This window comes from Candoia aspera, chromosome 13, assembly GCF_035149785.1.
Source record: "Candoia aspera isolate rCanAsp1 chromosome 13, rCanAsp1.hap2, whole genome shotgun sequence".
In the NCBI taxonomy this organism is placed as follows: Eukaryota; Metazoa; Chordata; class Lepidosauria; order Squamata; family Boidae; genus Candoia; species Candoia aspera.
Genome location: NC_086165.1, coordinates 23,079,035 through 23,097,466, shown reverse-complemented (window position 1 = coordinate 23,097,466; position 18,432 = coordinate 23,079,035). Strand labels below are relative to the sequence as shown.

The window sequence follows — 18,432 nt, the reverse complement described above, 5'->3', positions numbered from 1 at the left end:
TTCTTGATAAACCCACGCTGCCTCTTGCCAAGCAAGGCGTTCTCTGAATGCTCCCGAACCCACGAACTTGTCTGGAGCGAGCTGGTCCTCTTCCTGGAGCTGGGAGCCTCTGCCTTTCTCCAACTCCCTGGCGTCCTCCGGACTGCCCGAGGCTCACGGAATGGGGTGCCCGGGTGGCGTCCTCAAGCTCCTTCCAGATTCAGGTCCTGAAAACTTAACTGCGGCAGCCAGGTGCCCCCCAACCGCCCCTTCCCTTACCTTGCACCACTGCTCCTTCCCCTCCTGGCAGTTTGAGTGCAGCCCCTCCTGGGAAAAGAGTGAAGTAACGTGGGAATTCCTCTCCTCCCCCCTCCTGCCTTCCTCCCCTAGCAGTGCCCCCCCTTTACTCCTGAGCTCCCACCCCAAGCGCATCTTGTTGCTTTCAACTCCCCTTGTGAGAATTTCTGACTTTTTCTCCAGCTATTAACCACTTGCCTGGACATTGTCTTGGTGATTATACCCACGTTCCATTTCCTATCCGTGCCCCATCCCGTTTAGTTCAGTTGAGCGAGCCTTGGCAATCCACAACAGCTGCCCTTTTCCTCCTCATTGACCCAGCAATTCTTCTGCCAGTACCTAACCTTGGTTCTGGCCCTCCTGTGCTCCCTTTGAGCTCCAGGTTTCTGCTTGTGGGGTCCCACCTACAACTTCCCCAACTCACTGAAATGAGCTCTTCTGAATCTAACCTGTGCGTGGTGACCGTCCTCCCATTTCTCTTTCTACGGCACAATGAAACCCCAAATGAGGTGGTCATTTCCTGCTGCTTTTACCTCAACCAGCTTTTCCCTATTGCTTAGGATCAGGTCTGGGAGAGTCAATCTCCTTGTCTCAGGCTTCTGGAAAATGAAGTAGCCACCGAAAGCACTGAGGAATTTGAGTGGCCTTGTAGTCTTGAGTTGACTTCAGGTAGATGAAGATAGCAGGTCAATAAGACCTCCCATTATTGCTTCTCCTCCCTGAAAGTTGTGTAATCTGGCCCCGGGAGCATCTTCCAGACCCGCCCGCCTCAGTGGCCTCTAGCGCCACCCCAGAAATACTTTTGCTTTTTGTATTCTTACCCTGATGCTCTCAGCTGGACCTTCGATGCTCAAACATGCAGGGTTAAGTTTTACTCTCCTGGCAGTTTGATAGCTATATGCTGTAATATGAATTATAAAACCAATCATGTGCGCTGTGTATCTGTGATTAAGCACCACCGCCCAACCCACTTTTCGATAAAAATCACCATCCCTTTCTAGACTCTGCATCTTCAGGCACTGCAATACGCTCAGACCAGTTTTCCAAATGGAGAGAGGCTGGTCCTGAGGAGCTTCCTCTGCTTGCGCTTAACCACAGCACAGACCTTGGTTTTGGCCTCGTTCCCCCCCCCCACACTCCAGTCCCTCTCGACCTTCTGGTAAGCCTATGTCTCCCACATCATTCCCACACCACACAAGGACAGCCTCAAGGGGCAACATCAGACAACCAAGAGCAGGTAGGAGGCGCTTGGTGGCAGCTTCAGGCAGACGTGTAGCTTTAGTGCTTTTGGTGGCTGCTTCATTTTCCCTCCCACTCGGTCTTGCCTGCCATTGTCCTGCTTTTGCCCCCTGAACCTGTCCACAGACCCCCAGCACAGGCAGTCCACGCCGCTCAGCCAGCAGCTTAACCCTGTGGCCCATATCGGTTTAGCACAAGCTGAAAGTCTAGCCGCTGAACGGCATAACTCTGAAATACTGAGACTGATCCCAGCCCACTTGCCTGCTCACGGCCCAGCTCCCTTCCTGACCCTAGTGCCCTTTAAAAAACATTATTCAGGCTGGGCACAAAGAAGAAGGGGAGAGGGAGGGGCCCAGGAAAGCATGCTCCCTTCCCACCGCAGGGCCAGGCCTGGCCGATCGTCTTCTTGCCAGCTGATGACCTGTGGAAGAGAACCCGGCCAGTCCCTCTGCCCCCGTCTGATTGGGGGAGCAGAGTTGCTCAGGCTCAGAACAGAAGCCTGGCCAGCAGGAAAAGGACAAACAGCCACGGGGAGAGCTAACCTCGGGACTGTCGTCTGCTGCTGACCCAGGCAGGGAGGCCCTGAAACAGCCCTGCAGTATAGCCTAGTCTGTGCTACAGATCATCTTGAGACACTTTTCCTCCCCACCGAGCCCCCACCCCCTGCCATGCGGGCTTGTCTGTGGGAGGCTGCCAGTCTCGCCCTGGATGAGGGCCAGTCCTGAACCGCTACCTTCCCAACACCACCAAGCCTTGCTCAGACCCATCCATTCCCCACACCTGCAAGGTTCCCGCTTTCACCTCTGCCCAGTGGGAACATTTAGTGCATGAATTCAGTTGGATTTACTGAAGCCCTCGGTAACAAAGTTGGAAATAGGACATGAGGCTTGTTGATAAGAGAGTTCATTTGACCTCTTTTCCTCTGGACAGTTCAGGGGGCAGCCTTAGGGCTCTTCCATCAGTACCACTTGCCATGATGTTTCATTTTAGGAATGATCAGCAAACCAGAAAAAAGACAGTTTTTGTAAGCCATTTTAAGTATTCCTATGTGGTCTAAACTGCCTCAGGGAACAGTAAGAGGCCAGGAGCAGGGAGGTGCTGCAACCTCTTCTACCCATCTCCCCACAATCATCAATAATCCATTAATAACTTCTGATGCTACTTCCAAACCATTGATAAATTTATGAAGCTCTTTGCCCCCCACCCACCTCCAGTGGCAACATCATCTTGCTCAGGAGGTATCAGTATCAATTTTTGGACAAGAGGAGTGGGAAGACACAGCCCCTCCCACACGCTGACCATCACCACATCCAGCATCAACAAGAGCCATCCAGTGGCCCAGCACAGTTCAGCCATGCAACCAGTGGCTGTCCAGCCTGCAAATTAAGTCACGAAATTCCTCTTAAGCAGCCCCAAGAAAGAAAAGCCCAACTTGTCCACCCTTCCGGTGCACTTCTCAGTTATTTTTGAAGGGTCTGTCTGCTCAGCACACTTCCCTGCATTTTTCCCGGGCTGTTCACAGGTTGCCTCCTGACATCTACCCACGATGGACTTGGGAGGGCTGAGCTGAAGCCTAATCGGCTACTTCGCCAGAAACCCAGGAAAGGCCGGCCGGGTCGACCCGAGGGGGCGCGGAAGAGCTCAGCCCCCTTCCCCGGCTCTGCAGGCAGGCGCGCGGCTGCGGCCACGAGGGGCGAAGGGGGGCCGCCCTGACCGAGAGCTCCCCGGGGGGCGCGGGCGTCCTGCTTCCTTCCGCGCTCGGGGGACGGGCAGAAACGACTCCTCAGCACCCTGCGGATCACCTCCGGCGGCACTTGGAACCCTTGTGCCAGGCGGGCCAGCGGCCACTCCTCGGGGAAGGCGCGCCGGAGATACCTGCGGGGGGGAACGCGCGGACATCAGGGCAAGGAAGGGCAGGGCAGGGCCCGACTCCCCGCGCGGGGCCGCTCTTACCGGATCTGCTCCATCGCGCGGTGGGTCAGGGCACGCTCGGGGGGCTCCGGCGGCCCCATCAGCTTCCGCATCCTGCGCTCGCGGGTCTGCCTGGCGCGGCACCACAGCCTCCTGCGGGAGAGGGCGGCAGTCAGGTGGGGGCGGCGGTCAGGTGCGGGGCGCCGGGGCGGGGAGCGCCGCCTACCTCTCCAGCTCCCGCTGCTGCTCGTCCGGCGCCGGGGCTGCCCCGTCCGCGCGCCCGGCGACCACCCGAGCCAGCACCCTCCGTGGGAACGGCAGCCGCGGGGGCTTCATGGCCGGGAGGGGCCCGCTCCTAGCGGGAGTGCGCGCACGCGCGTCCGGCGGCGCGCATTGGCCTCCGCTGCCCCGGAAGCAGCACTTCGGGCCGGGGCACTTATCCTCGCGGAAAAGCGGGCGGAGAAGTCCCGCTTTACGCGCCGTGCGCATGCGCGTCGCTCGTTCTCGGTTTCCACCTTTCTTGCTCCGAGTGCGGTTTCCGCTTCCGGCAGGGCACAGTCTTTGGAGCCCGGCTGGGCCCCGCCTCCGAGAGGGAAGGTTCCGCAGATCTTGCCCGAACTTGGGTGGACTAGATGACCCGGGGATTCCATGTTGCTTTACAGTATAGTTTTGGGTTCCATGGTTTATGCTGCATTTAAATTATTTGTACATTTGTTAGATGTTAATAAGCCATTTCAAAGTCCTAAGAGGCTTATCTGGTAGCCTCCAAAATAGTAAGGATAGAGTCAGGATAAAGTTTGACTGGAATTCTGATTGAACCTTACCCAAATATCATTTGATTATTCTCCCATCGTCTATTTAATTTTTCTCCTGTTTGCCACAGCAGGTGGGTAAGGAGGCTGCAGCACAAGGCTTCAATTGCAGGCCTCTGTGCTAAGGAAACAGGTAGAGGGCACCAACCCTCCAACGGATCGCTTACTGGCTGGACAATAAAAAGCAAAGAATGGAAAGGAAGTTCCTCGCTGTGGACAGATGAAAACAGTGACACACCCACCCACCCTCGTTACAACTCTCCAGTTTTTGGCCAGGCAGAACGGTGTCCCTAAAAGAAGTGACCTCCCTCAAATGCCCAAATAGACAGACTTGGCACTTTCTAGGGAGGCCGTCAGGTGGCTGAGTGCGGGGAAAGCAGGGCTGGGCCAGGAAAATGCCATCTCCATGTGGGTGAAGCCATGTAGCTTACTGTTTACCCAAAAAGCATCTCTCCTACCATCGTTTTGTATCTGCTGGTGGAACTGACGAAAGCTCATCCACATCAGCATCATCCAGTTAAGGGCCTTTAGGGAAGAGGGGTTCAAGCACTAGGTATTTTTCTGGCTAACTTAAGTCGAAGCATTTTGCTTGATTGGGTCAATCTCCCCTTAGAGAGAACTGGCTTTAATTCCCTCTATGGACTATAAACTATGGAGTTGACCTCAACAGGAGCAGCATCTAGGCCTTGTTTAACAAATATGCACCCCCCACCGCTTAGTGCTCTAGAGAAGAATGGAGGAGGAGGTGTCCTGTGATTGACCTGCATGTCCCAATTAACCCCTGGAAGAGAGGCTGCTCAGACAAGCGGGCTCTTCCCATTCACCCTTGCGAGCTGCTGCGAGATAACCAACTTCCAGCACCAACCCCAGTCAGATCATTATTTCCCTCTTCTGTCGTCGTAGCAGGTGCCCAGGGCCTCCAGACACTTAATCCTCGTTAATATCTAATCTTCCTTTGCGGATGCCTAAACTGAGCAACTCCAGGGGTGGGGGCGGAGGGGAGAGACTGCAGGGCTACAAAACTCGCCCAACGAAAGCTGCCCCTTGAGAATCGAATTCCAGAGACCCGTCTGGGCTCACCTGGCAGATGGAGGAGGGATTCCTTGGCACTGAGTACATTCGGGGACAATTTCTTAATATTTATTTACCAAATTTGTCACTGCCCATCTCCTCCCACCAGAGGGACTCTGGGTGGTTTAATAACATTTCTTCAGAGTTTGTTGCCATCCTGCCAATTCCCTTGGTGTTCTTGTTCTTTGGTATCTATCCCGCAAGTCCTAAATTAAGTGCTGATGCACAAATTAGCAGCAATGGGCATCTAATGAAGTTTAACAGCATAAGATTTAGCAAATCCTTTTTCGCAAGATGTCCACAAGACCACCAGCATGGAAAGCTTTGAAATAGCAGCTAAATCATGAAAGGTAAAGCCAACTGTGAAAAACATGGGGCTGCATGGGTGGAAAGGGGCATGTAAATTTAATAGAATAAAACTGTTGCCCTTACCAAGCTCTGCAGGAGACTGGACTAAATAGGCACCTGGCTTGATCCAGCCTCAGGGTTCTTACAAAAATGACAGGGCATACCTTGTGAGTGAAAGGACAGGCAAGCCCCAGTGGTAGAACTGTATAAAACTTTAATATAAAGTTGGCTACAAAAGAAATTCCTTTCCCAGCCCATAGGGCTTTTCAAGCACTGTCCAGGGCTTGGGCAGGCTGACTGGCATCTGCAGTGGGGACCTGGCAGCAGAGAGAGCACGGGAGGAATACAGCTAAAGTGCATGGAACTGTTCTTGGAACTTGCTGTTAGCTGGAGGGGAAATGCCGCTCTGTGGATATGGAAGCTTTCAGGAGAACGGCTGAGAGAGATGCAGGTGTCTGGACGCATCCAGGGCAGAGACTCACTCCCCTCCTGGCACAAGGCTCAGTAGTAGGTGCCCCCCAGCCCCAGTTCTTTGGGCTCCAAGAGTCTGCTGAGATTTCAAGTCAAGTCCCTTTCCTGCAGGAAGAAAAGGCCAGCTGGCTAGGATCCACAGGCTCAGCCCCAGCTCAGGGTAGGGGGAGAAGTCAAGGTGCTGCTACCTGGGTTGGTTGAGATGCAATGCAGCCACGTTGGTGGAGCGGTGGGGACTTCCACGCCGGATGAGGGGGGCTGAAGCAGAGTTGATGGCCAGTCCGTGCACGTCAGTGCGGTTGAGAGGGGCGGACGGGAAGGGGAAGCTGCTGTACACGGTACCTGGTGCTTTTCCACCATGGGACAGGCAATTAAGGGAGCCGGAGCCCATGTACAAGGGTCTCTTGCCAGAAGAAGGGCTGTCTGCAAAAGAGCACGGGCGGCTGGGGGCTTGGGCACAACCAGGCGGAGCATTGCAAATCCACAAACGGACCCTAATTTCTGTTGCATGTGGAGATCCACAGCAGCTCAAAGGCTGCCTGCTGGGTGAAGTCCAGGATCACCTTTGCCCTTTTTCCGTTGCCCAGTGGGGCGGCGGTGTCAGGAGCAGAATAAACTTGTAGCCAGGACTGACTGCAGGGAGATGACAGCCCTTCATTCCCCCCCACCTCCTGCCCTGCGTTGGCTGCATCGTGGCTGACTAAGGGCGTGATCCAGATCCAACTGCAGACCCAACAGTTTCCTGTCCCAGGGCAGAAGGCAAGGATGCCCAGACAAGTCGTTCAACCTTGCCCAAGTCGGCAACTGTCTGGGGCCCTCATGTCCTCCTGAGTCTGGATACATTCCAGACAGGGAAATGGCCCTCGCAGGGCTCCCCGGCCCCCAGCCAGGTACTCACTGCCTTCTGCTTTGTTCTTGGCACTGGCAAAGTGCCGCCCTCCTGCTTTCAGCATCCGAGCAAGACTGTGGGGTTCACCCACCATGGCCGTGCCCAGCCAGCTCATGTTCTTGGGTCGCTGGAGGTGGAGCTGTGGCTCGTGAGAGGGGCCAAGACCCGAGAGGGCCCCCAGGATGGTTGGGATGAAGCCCTGGCTTCCCAGCAGCTGGACTCGTGTGGCGGGCTGCTGCTGCTGCATGACCTGGTGCCCAAGCTCCTGGGCGGAGCTCCTCAGGAGGGAGAGGGGGACCAGGGTCATCAGGTCCTGGGTATTGTGGCTATTAAGCATGTCCTGGAGAAAGTGGGGCTAGAAGACAAAGCAGCAGGTTGAGGTTTTGTTAAAACAGCATTCCGGGCCATCCACTGCTACCTGCCAGCCTCTGAAAGGTCCCCTCCCAGCAGATTCTCTGCAAAGACTCGTCTTGAGCTGTAGGAGGCAGGTCGTTTTAACTCAGAAAACAAGAGCCAGTCTGGTGTTGCAGTGAAGGTGCCAGGCTAGAAACCGGGAAGCTGTGAGTTCTAGTCCCGCCTGAGGCGCAAAGCCAGCTGGGTGACCCTGGGCCAGTCCCTCCCTCCCAGCCCTGGGAAGCAGGCAATGCCAAGCCACTTCCAAACATCCTTGCCAAGAAAACTGCAGGGACTTGTCCAGGCAGTCGCCAGGAGTCAACGCTGACTCGAAGGCATACGCACAAATCAGAAAAGTATGAATGACACATCTGGGCCCTTCCAAATTAGGCAACAGATTGCTGCATTATCCAGAGGGGGCACAGCCAAGTCCCAGGCCAGTCATTAGGTCACATCAGCAGAAGCAAAACTTCCGTGGGATTCTGCTTTGGCCAGATCCGCCCTTGAGTACCCTCCAGTTCTAGGCACCAGGCTCGAAGGAAGATGCAACACGCCCAGACCCAGAGGAGGAGGAGGGCGAACATCATCAGGGGACCAGAAGTGGAGCCTATGAAGAGAGAGAGGAAGACCGGGGGATGTTGGCTTGGAGCAAAGACAATTGGGGGAATCCAATAGCCCTGTCAAATACCTCAAAGGGTGTCATGCTGAAGACCGTTCCAAAGAGCTGAACATGGAATAATCCATTTAGGTTACTGGAAGGCAGGTTCTGGTTGAAAGTTGGGAAAAACTCACTGGCAGTAAAAGCAGCTTGAAAGTAGAAGCGGTGAGCTCCCCTTCACCAGATATGTTTAAGTGGAGACCAGGCAGTCCGCTGCTGGGGAGGCTTTATTTTGATTCCTGCCCTGAGCAGGGGTTGTATCTGGTGGCCTAAATCAGTGCTTCCCAAACCTTTTCCTTCATTACCCAAAACCACTTATCAGACAGTCCTTTTTACCCAATGTAGGTAAAACTCTTTAAGTCAATTTAAATATTCCTGTTGTGATTGGGTAATGGGTTCATGTGCCGTTACCCAAAGAAAAACCACTTCTACCCAGTTTTGGGCAATTTACCCAGGTTTGGGAAGCGCTGGCCTAAATGGTCCTGCTCCCCTCTAGGTTGCTGTGATTTCCCCCTCCCCCCCAGGACCACACTGGTTCCCAGCCCTTCCCGGGACGGCAGAGCTATACGGGAGGCTCACTTGGTTCTCGGAGATGTTGATGTGGGGCCTGTGGATTTCCATGGCCTTTGGCTCGGTGCTGCGCAGCAGGCGGGTCAACTGGTCAACAATGCCCAGTCCCCGGATAAGATTTTCTCGCCGCAGGAGGGCCTTGACCCTCTCCACTTCCTCTTCCTCCACGATGGCTTGTGGAGTCATGCTGTCGTATGGCAAGGAGGGCATCTGGGAAGAGGAACAGCTGCTTGCTCATTCAAAAATTCACACATGCGTCCATAACATAACTTTTAAACACTCCCCAGAAAGCAAAACCAGACCCTTGCTTGGCCCCACTTTGCCAGCTCCTCTGCTGCGCCAAGTCAGAAAGGCTCTCCTTGCTCCCTGGTGCTGCTTCTCCAGGCCCCTGAGTCCTCTGCCCTCGACACGGGCCCACTGTGCCTTGCCCGCGGACAGCGACTGGCAGTCAGCCGAGAGGGGGGAGGGAGCATTCACTTCGCCAGCATCAGATCTCAGCCAACTGGCTGCCCCCTTCGAAGGCCGAGGGGGTCAGCATCAGGGAGTTCTGTTTCCCCAGGTACATGCGGTGCCAAGCGGAGCTCTGTCCAGGTTTCAATGGGCAGCAATCACGGCGTTTGTGGCACAGAACCAAGGGGGCATTCCTGCAGGGTACCTTGGGGCTCCAGGTCTTGCTGTGGCTGTACGCCAGGCGGGTGGAGGCAGCCTTGCCCCTGCCCTTCTCCTGGGACTTCTCCCCGGCCGATTCCCCCTGCAGGCTCTCCTTCCCGTCCCTCTTCTTCCTCCCAGCTGTGCTCTCCCTCTGCTCCTGCTTCTGGCGGATCTCCTCCAGCTGCTGCCTGGCAAGGAAAGAGCCGCCCATCAACAGCCACACGGGGCTTGTGTGCACCATGAACCCCTGAGCTGGCAGGCTCTGAACAGTCCTTGCTCGCCCGCTACCTGGCACACTCTTCCCTAGCCTTGGAGGCCACGGTCTCTTGGAAGAGGGATCCACTGTGCTTGAAAAAAGGGGCGTACTTCTCGGTGCCACAGGAGGGGAAGATGCGCCGGTAGTGGCCCAGGTGGCTGTCCTCATATTTCTCCGCTTGGGCCAGCCAGGCTGCCTGGCTGCTCTCCATCTGCTCGCGCCTGGGAGACATGGAAGAGCTGGTTGTAAGCCACAGATCCACCTTGCCCGGGGGTACTTTTGTGCCTGGTGCCACATCCCGCCCAAAACAGACTACAGTTCTGGTTTCCTCCTTGCCCCATGACCGTCAAGCTGTGGCAGCTTGAGAGAGAATACAGAGTCAGCAGTGCTTGGGGAGTGCTCTCTGGGTGAAAGTGAAAGGTCCCCTGTGCAAGCACCGAGTCACATCTGACCCTTTGGGGGGACGCTGCTTTCACGACTTTTTCTTGGCAGACCATAGCGGGGTGGTCTGCCATTGCCTTCCCCAGTCATCACCTTCCCCAGCAAGCCGGGTGCTCCTTTTACTGACCTTGGAAGGATGGATAAACTCTCTGGGTAAACCACCACAAACAGGGCAGGTGTGAGCAGGACAGCGAGGCTTCCTGCCTACTTTTCCTTTGCACAGCCATGGATTCATGGGGCTAACAAAGCTACCTGGCCTCCCGGGGCTGCTGGTGGGCCTGCAGGAGGCGCTCCTTCACCCGCCTCTTGTCTTCCTCCAACACCTTCCTCTTGTCACAGGCACGCAGGTTGATGAGATTGATTGCATCACAGAGTAAGGCATCCTTCACTTCCCGGTCCAGACGTGAATCCGTGGTAAAGCTGGGGGAATGGTTGACCTGAAAGAGTGATTGAAGACCCCCAAGACAGCGTTTGCATTCATTCTGATCTGGGGGACCCTTAGGAGTCCAGCTCTTTTGTAGGATCGCAAAATCTCTTCTGGTATCTGTTCTAGTATTTTGTTTCCTAGGATAACAGCTTGTAAGGCTGTATGTATGTATGCATGTATGTATCTATCTAATTTATCCCCACCCATCTCCTCCCGTCGGAGGCCTCTATTTAGTATCTAGGACCTAGGTTAGTAGAAAATGCTGAATAGAATAAAAGATAGGTATTACATCAGGCAGAGGAAACTGTTTCTTAGAGAAGTGCTCAGAAACTTTTCTGCTGGAAGGTGATGGGCAGAGCTTTGACAATTTCAACCAGTCAGGGCTGACAACAGAAACTTGCCTAGACAATGTTCTTAGTTTGAAATGTCTGTTTCTACTGCTTGATGGATGTTTGAAATTGTTGTCCTACTTCACCCCCAACTTTCAAAATCTATGAAGACACCATTCCTGTTTCTTTCAAATTCAACAGATGCTGAGAGCAGGTAATCCAAAAGCGAACCCTACCCAGGTGGGACACCTGACAGGCAGGTCTGTCAAGCAACCCTTCCCACTTCTGGCTGGCACCTACCTCCAGAAGCCACGGCTTGAGCTTCCGGTCGAGGAGGATGTCGAAGCCCAGAATCTCAAAGCAGGCACAACCAGAGACATGGTTGGGGAAGCAAGTGCGATAGTTGTGCTTCAGAACTGGGTGAGCAGCAATGAGCGTTTTGATTATGATGTCCTCAATGTCCTGCCACAGTTCAGCCGTGTCATAGCTGTGCTCCCGCATCCAAGCGTTCAGGGTGGACAGCTTCCTGTTGGATTGGGTGAGGAGGGAAAGAGCTGCGGCAGCAATCCTCCTGCCCAGGATCATGCAGCAACAACCGCAAACAGGAATTCTAGGCCCTTTCCAAGGGAACCCTGCTTTAGTGTGCAGCCAGATCCCTCGTGTTCACTGAGGTATGCAAAGAGAAGCCTACAGCTGCCAATATCCCACCTCATCCGGTGTGGCTTGAATGATCCCAGCCACTTGCTCTAAGGGTTTTCGCCCAGTCCAGTTCCCCACAGCTCTTTCTGAGCTGACAATCTTGACAGGGACTTTCTCACCGTGATGCAGGCATCCCTTACTGCCCCCCTCAGGAGCAATGCACACGGCTCCAATGGAGTAAGCCAAATACTTAACTTTTTTCAAAGCAGCCAACTCATGGAGCTGAGAAAAGTGGAGTTTTCTGCAAATGGGCACTTGATCTCCTATCCCACCCCCACTCCCCATTGTGCCCACTAGCAGAAGTGCTGCCCCCCCCGCAAGGGAATGGGCACAAGCAATACCTCTTGCTGCCTGTGTTGTCATCCCGCACAAAATTCTCATTATGCTTATTGATGGCGTAGTTGGTCAAGTGCATGCAGATGTCATCCTGCAAGAGAGATGGTGGGAGGGGTAGCATGATGCTCCACTTCTTGAGGCCCCTGGAATTCTTCCCTTGCCCGTCTGCTTCCTTCACCCTCTCACTGCCACCCTGCACCAGCTCTATGATTCCCATACTTCCCAGCCCAGGGAGCTTTGCAGGTCCAAGGACTGAGCCCAGGACGGCGTCCAGGGCTACATGGGCATTCCCAAAGCCCCATCAGACACCAACAGCTTATCTTCCTACAAAGCGAATGCCAGTTCCTGGGCTTCTTTACCAGGTTGCTGCTGTTGGGCTCGATGTACCTCATGGTGGCAAAGCGGGCCAGCCCCTCCTCATAGACAAAGATCTTCAGGGGGTCGCAAGAGGTGACCAGGACATAGATGCGCATGTCAAACTTAAAGCCATCAATGAGGAAGGGCTACAAAGAGAGGATGAGTGACTGAGAGTCAAGAGGAAGGAACATATTCCGGTCAGCACTGATGATCCTCAGCCGAGACAGCAAGACAACTGCTGGCCCCTGTGCTTCCAGCCTACCTTGGTAATGTACTGCTGGCAGATCATGTGCTCGCCATGCTTTATTTCCTTGGGGTTCCGTGTGATGAAGATGCCCCGCCCCTGGCAGCCACTGTCTGGTTTGCAAATGTATGTCCTGTTTTTCCTCATTCGCCCATAGGCTTGGAAGTCCCCGTAGCTGTGCAAAGACAACACAGCAGCTGGCATGTGAGAAGCTCCGCGTACCTCCCAAGTCTCCCCACCTCAGCCGCTTAGGCTGGGAGGGTGCCCTGCAGCTGGCACCGCCCCTTTCTGGGTCCCAGAGGAAGCAGCTGCCTCCTGCTCACTCACTCAGCTGGCAAACACCAGGTGCGGGGGAAGATGCTGTACTCCTTGGGGAAGAGCTTGAGCATTCGGTTGAGGTTGCGGGCGAGCAGGTCCTTGCGGCAGATCTCTGCCATGCCTGGAAAGTGATTGATTTTCTGAAATTGAGCAAAAACAAGAGATTTGCAGAAGAGGGGACGGTCTTCTGGTATCTCTGATGAAGGAAATGGAAGTGCCTCAGTATATCCTTCTTTGTTTTGTTGTTCTTCAGAATGCTTTACCCCACGTTTCAATCACAGAATAAGTTTTCCTAAACAGCTTCAATATTTAAGAATAGAAAATGATCACAAATACGTGTAAAAAACCCTAACCCCCATAACAAAAAATAAAGGTACCTTACCAACTCTTATTAATTTCACCTGATAACTAAACAAAGTGAAGTGCCACATAAAAATATATGGGGAGAAAATACTATAGGTAGGAACCTAGCTATGCCCACTACTTCATCAGTTCCTGTTTTGCATCCTCCAGAGGCTCTTCTGATTATTTCCCATACATGAAATATGTAGAGTAAGCCCTACAAGAAGCATAACAACTGGGAATATCCCCAGATTCTAGTGCCATGGCCCTGCCCATCTTGTGGCCCCCTCCCTCTTTCAACCCCCCAGCTTGAGGGGGAGGCTTCCAGTCTTAACGTCCTGGCCATCAGCCTTCCCAAGCTATAAAAGGCTTGAAATCAGAACTTTGAATTTTCTCCAGACAGAGAGCCAGTGACGGTTCCTTAATCCTAGCAAGATATCCAGGCAACAGCTCAAAATATACTTATTCACCAAGTCTTTGCGGGATAACAATTGCTGCTGCAAGACTGGGCTGCCTTCAAATGAGCTGCCTTATTGACAGGATGTTTTTAATTATTGTACAATTAAACAAAATACCTTCGCTGTTAGTATTACTATCAGCATTACTATTCACTTGTGCATCATTCTGGGCTCCCTTGGAAGTAATAGTGGTTTGCAAATTAAATAAATATTTGGGTAGCTACAAACAGTGATTTAGCTAGGAATAGGCAAGGGTCACCAGGGTCCAAGAGCTCTTTGTCTGCTACCCAGCAACCTGATGCCTGGGGAGCAGGTAGGAAGGGAGAGAGAGAGAGAAAAAGCTAGCGTTAGGGCACAACACAAAGAGAAAAGGAAATGTAACAAAGTCAAAAATGGGGGTGTAGAAAGGGATGGGGTAGCCCACCCAATTTTCATTCTGCTCCCATTCAGCCTCACCCCAAAACACTTCATGCCCTATAGGAGACTCTTAGCAGAAAAAAAATCCAACCCAGTCGTGACCCAACTATTACATTCTGCACAATACTCAACGTACTGTGGTATTCTGATCTAAATGTTACCAACAGGGTGTACAGATCAGGAAAGCAGCTATTTCTGCACAAGGGGGCTTGCAACTGTTTGCGCCCCACACCTTTCCCCATGACCCCAGAACCAGCTTAAGTAAATCATGCAGCAGAGTCAAAGGTGCAGAAGACGGGGAATGGTCCTTCTGGTATGCTGACTGGTGGGATAGATGAAGACCAGAGAATTTATGCCTGTCCCCCAAATCCCAGTAGAGCCACATGAAACAGCAGAAGCCAACAGTGCTGTGGTGTTGTAGAGCCTAATTGGTCAAGGATGCTGGCGGGTTTCCTACAGGAATATTTTGCATTATGTTGACGACAGCTCCCTTTGCCCTGGCTGTACTGGGTACCTGGAACCTCTTCATTTCCATGACACGCTCCAGTGAAACTGAGCAATCAGTCCAGTAAACAGTCCACTCCTCATCCTCCCCCACTTCTTTCAGGCCACAGCGCCGAGCAGCACGCCTAACTGCAGCAAAATAAACAGATGGACAAAGCCGGTTCCAAGAGGCATCTGGACGATCTTTTGCCCTTACCTGCAAGAGCAGAAGCTACAGGCACCTGAGCATCAGGAATTATCATTCCGATTATTCAACCTCACAGTCCCCTCCAAGAGCGTCCCTGGAATCCTCTCTTCCCATGCAAGGGACCCCATGGCTCTCTTGGCCCAGACTAGTCAGCACTGCTGAGTCCAGGGTCCTTGCCCTGCTACTGGCTCATCCCCACTGTACAGCACAAAGCTAATAAAGGAAATAAAATTACACCCTCCTTTGAAATGCAAAAACTGAGTCCCTGTATTGCCTGCTTCTTCCCAAAATGCCTGGGTGTGATGCTTCCCCACCCCCAAAAAAACTGGACACTTAATTCTTCTTATCACAGGGGAGAAAACTATGTTAACTTTAGTTATTTCATTTTCATTTTGATCCCATGCCAATGTCTTTGTTCTTGCACACAAACATTGCATGGCTGTGCCCTAGGCGATGCTTGCTGCGTGAAGAGGAAGCTACTGAAGAAGAGACCCTGACTTACCACTTTCATATTTACAGTTCACTAGGTTGATGGACAGCAGCCTAGAAGGAGAACAGAGAAGGCAGTTGCACAGGGCAGGGAGAAGAGGCTGGAAGAAGCAGCAGTGACTGCTGCTGGGACTCCCACAAGGAGAACCCGTGCTTAATCTCGAAACCCCAAGACTGTGGCAGCAGGCTTAGTCCTCGGCAAGGACTGGGAAGCCGGAGGAAGAGCACGGGGGGGGGGGGGGGCTACACCCTCCCCTGCAAAGAGGACAACCCGCACCCGCAGTTCCTCGAGGGGACACACCTATGTTTCCTTTTCCTCTTTTGCCTCGTCTCCTCCAGCTCACATCCTTCTACGGTTTGTTCCTCCAAGTCGATCAGGGAGACCCCGGGCTGGTCATCGCTCCTCTGACCCTTATGCCCTCGGCTCGGGGCTCGTTCTTTGTCCTGAGAACAAGCGTGCTGAGATTCTTTCTGTTCTGCCTCCAGTCTTTTCAGGCATTCGTTTGCAGACTCATCTGACAGGCCTCCTTCCTCATCTTCCTCCTCATCTGTTTCGTTCTCAGATTCACTGCTTTCTTCTGCGTTGATCTTCATTCTCTCAGGCACTTTTGCAAAGAACATGAGAAAAAGGGATCAGTACAGCCGGGCAGCAATTGTGACAACAGCAACTATTATTGCTACTTCACCCAGCGCTTCTGAACCTTGGCAACTTGTAAGATGTGGCCAAGGCTGAGAAACACTGGGTTAACCGGTGGCAATCATCATCAGCCAGCCTTCCGCCCTCGCAACACCGCTCCTGCCCACTTCGTCAAGCCACCCGCCTCTCCTCCGGTCCTCGCCAGCGGCCGCCCTGGGACCCCAGCCGGGAGACGGGCGCCGCGCCCCGCGCATCTCCGGGGAGCGCGCCGGCTCGGCTGGGCCCTGGGGGAAGACCTGCTCGCGGCCGAACTGCCCGCCCCCGCCGCTCCCGCCCGCCCCGCTCACCGGGCCCGGCGGCTCTCCCGGGGCAGCAGCGGCGCCTGGGGCTCCCTCGGGCCCCGACGCGGTCACCATGCCGACCACGGGCCCCGCCCCCTCGGGCGGCCTACCGAGAGCGCGCTGGACCCAAGCGCCACACGCACAAGGGACGCGAAGGCGGGACGCCAGCGGCTCTGTTTGTCATCACTAGGCGACCGGCTTTTGTGACGTGTCCTGGAGCTTGCTCGCCATTGGGCCATAGCCTGTCCGTTGCAGCCGGGACGTTTCCGCTGGCGAATGACGAAGCGGAGCTCGGCCCGTTGCTGGGCAGCCGGCGGCCGAATGTCGAGGCGCCCTGGAAGAAAGGCCCGCCAGGCGCCTGGTGCAAGGGAAGGGAGCTGCTCGCGGGCGCTCTCCCCGGGAGCACCGGAGCCCGGGCGGAGCAAGAGAAGCCTGTGGACGCCTGTCCAGGGATGCTGGTGCGGACGAGCGGGTTAGTCGGGGCGGAGCGCGCGCTTTGTTTTGCAAATGCCGCCTCGGCGGGGGAGCAGGCGATTTGCTGTCAATACTGGACAGAAGGTATGCTGCAAGGAGGAGCGGGGATCTGAACCCCGAGGTTTCCAAGATCAGGGGAATCGAGGGCGGGACTGAAGCGGCGAAAAACCAGAGCAAGTAGTTGAAAGAGCAAAAGCGCATGGTTTCTAACGGCAGAAAAGACCGGAGGGACTTGGTGAATGTCTTGGTGTAAATGAAATTTGATTTTCTTTTTCTTCATGCCATGAACTCTTTTGCTCACTACTCTGTTGTTTTCTGCACCACCCAGGGTTGTGGTTAGATATGGGCGGCCATACACAGTTGTAATCCAAATTGTTCAACCCCCATTGCAAATTAGGTTGATTGACAAAATGTACAGACTTTCAGCTGTTTGCAATGAACAAATCAAAAGCAATTGAAATAGCTCAACACAATGAATGCTTCAAGCGGTGTCCCCAAAGTCAACTGAAAATGCAACTTATCATGACTTCTCCAGTCTCAACATTATTCAACCCCTTCGTGGCAAGCATCTTCAGTACTTAGTGGTGCACCCTTTTGCTGCTACGACCTGCTGCAAACGAGATGCATAGCCAGACACCAGCTTCTGGCAGCGTTCCTGAGGAATCTTAGCCCATTCCTCATGAGCAACAGCCTCCAGTTCAGTCATCTTCTTGGGTTTGCGTGCTGCAACCGCCTTCTTCAAATCCCACCAGAGGTTTTCTATGGGGTTCAAGTCAGGTGACTGTGATGGCCACTGTAGAATCTTCCAGGGCTACTTCTTCATCCAAGCCTTAGTGGAATTTGAGGTATGCTTGGGATCGTTGTCCTGCTGGAAGATCCAATGATGCCCAAGCTTCAGCTTCCTTACAGACGGCATGACGTTTTCTCCTAGGATTTCCTGATACTTCAATGAAGCCATCTTGCCGTCCACACGCTGCAGGTTTCCAGTGCCAGAGGATGCAAAGCAGCCCCAGAGCATCACCGAGCCACCACCATGCTTAACTGTAGGCAGAGTGTTCTTTTCAGCGCATGCTTCATTCTTCTTCCTCCAGACATACCACTGATCCATCGGGCTGAAAAGTTCCAGTTTTGTTTCATTGCTCCACAGAACAGAATCTCAAAACGTCTGTGGGTTATTTATATGATTTTGAGCATATTGGAGCCGACTTTTCTTGTGCTTTTGGGTCAGTAGTGGTGTACAGCTTGGAGTTCTGGCATGGGAACCTTCTGTGTTTAGTATGCTGAAAAGTACTGTGTTTAGTACACCAGCCCCAGTCGGTGGTGATAGAGGGGGAGAGATCCGACCCTCGACCTCTCCTTTGTGGGGTGCCACAGGGTTCGGTTCTCTCCCCTCTCCTATTCAACATCTACATGAAACCGCTGGGCGAGATCACCCGTCACCATGGGATGAGGTATCATCAATATGCTGATGATACTCAATTGTATATCTCCATCCCGGGTGAGGTAAGTGATGCTGTGACTGCCCTCTCTCAGTGCCTGGGGGCTGTAGGTGTCTGGATGGGGAACAACAGGCTTCGGCTGAACCCTGGTAAGACGGAGTTGCTGTGGGTTAAGGGTTCCTCCGTATCCAGGACTTTGTCATCTTTAGTTCTGGATGGGGTTGCACTGCCCCAGACGGACCCGGTGCGTAATCTGGGGGTCCTCCTGGACTCACGGCTCCTGCTCAAAGAGCAGGTGGCAGCCGTGGCCGGAAGGGCCTTTGCACAACTTCGTGTTGTGCACCAGTTGCACCCTTTCCTGGATCGGGAAGCCCTTCGGACAGTCACTCATGCCCTTGTTATCTCCCATATAGACTACTGCAATGCACTCTACATGGGGCTACCCTTG

General features: G+C 53.7%; 2 protein-coding genes across 5 annotated transcripts; both read right to left on the bottom strand.

Moving 5' to 3' along the window:
• Nucleotides 1–2,532: 2,532 nt before the first annotated feature.
• Nucleotides 2,533–3,875, bottom strand: NGRN (neugrin, neurite outgrowth associated). The gene is made up of 3 exons (XM_063313924.1): nucleotides 3,653–3,875; nucleotides 3,469–3,579; nucleotides 2,533–3,390 (listed from the first exon to the last, which is right to left on the bottom strand). Exons 1-3 carry the CDS (start codon nucleotides 3,760–3,762, stop codon nucleotides 2,976–2,978), a joined length of 636 nt encoding a protein of 211 aa, XP_063169994.1. The 5' UTR covers nucleotides 3,763–3,875; the 3' UTR covers nucleotides 2,533–2,975.
• A 1,982-nt stretch (nucleotides 3,876–5,857) lies between these two features.
• TTLL13 (tubulin tyrosine ligase like 13) lies at nucleotides 5,858–16,238 on the bottom strand. 4 transcript variants are annotated; one of them, XM_063314148.1, is made up of 17 exons: nucleotides 16,078–16,235; nucleotides 15,395–15,698; nucleotides 15,107–15,147; nucleotides 14,428–14,546; nucleotides 12,706–12,836; nucleotides 12,397–12,553; nucleotides 12,137–12,280; nucleotides 11,783–11,868; nucleotides 11,043–11,268; nucleotides 10,239–10,423; nucleotides 9,578–9,766; nucleotides 9,294–9,477; nucleotides 8,648–8,848; nucleotides 8,099–8,176; nucleotides 7,027–7,372; nucleotides 6,317–6,551; nucleotides 5,858–6,233 (listed from the first exon to the last, which is right to left on the bottom strand). In XM_063314148.1, exons 2-17 carry the CDS (start codon nucleotides 15,685–15,687, stop codon nucleotides 6,221–6,223), a joined length of 2,628 nt encoding a protein of 875 aa, XP_063170218.1. In that variant the 5' UTR covers nucleotides 15,688–15,698; nucleotides 16,078–16,235; the 3' UTR covers nucleotides 5,858–6,220. The 4 variants fall into 4 exon arrangements, with proteins under 4 accessions (XP_063170218.1, XP_063170219.1, XP_063170220.1 ...); XM_063314149.1 differs by lacking the exon at nucleotides 8,099–8,176 and having other exon boundaries at nucleotides 16,078–16,234; XM_063314150.1 differs by lacking the exons at nucleotides 5,858–6,233; nucleotides 6,317–6,551 and having other exon boundaries at nucleotides 7,258–8,017; nucleotides 16,078–16,238.
• Nucleotides 16,239–18,432: the final 2,194 nt, after the last annotated feature.

Excerpts from the sequence above, each read along its gene's own strand:
- NGRN (XM_063313924.1), bottom strand. The coding sequence starts at position 3,762 with ATGAAGCCCCCGCGGCTGCCGTTCCCACGGAGGGTGCTGGCTCGGGTG. Across the intron at positions 3,580-3,652 it reads CAGCAGCGGGAGCTGGAGAG|GAGGCTGTGGTGCCGCGCCA; the intron begins GTAGGCGGCGCT and ends CCTCTCCCGCAG. Across the intron at positions 3,391-3,468 it reads CGCGCGATGGAGCAGATCCG|GTATCTCCGGCGCGCCTTCC; the intron begins GTAAGAGCGGCC and ends TCCCCCCCGCAG.
- TTLL13 (XM_063314148.1), bottom strand. The coding sequence starts at position 15,687 with ATGAAGATCAACGCAGAAGAAAGCAGTGAATCTGAGAACGAAACAGAT. Across the intron at positions 9,767-10,238 it reads CAGCAGCCCCGGGAGGCCAG|GCGCGAGCAGATGGAGAGCA; the intron begins GTAGCTTTGTTA and ends CATGTCTCCCAG. Across the intron at positions 8,849-9,293 it reads GCAAGACCTGGAGCCCCAAG|ATGCCCTCCTTGCCATACGA; the intron begins GTACCCTGCAGG and ends TCCTCTTCCCAG.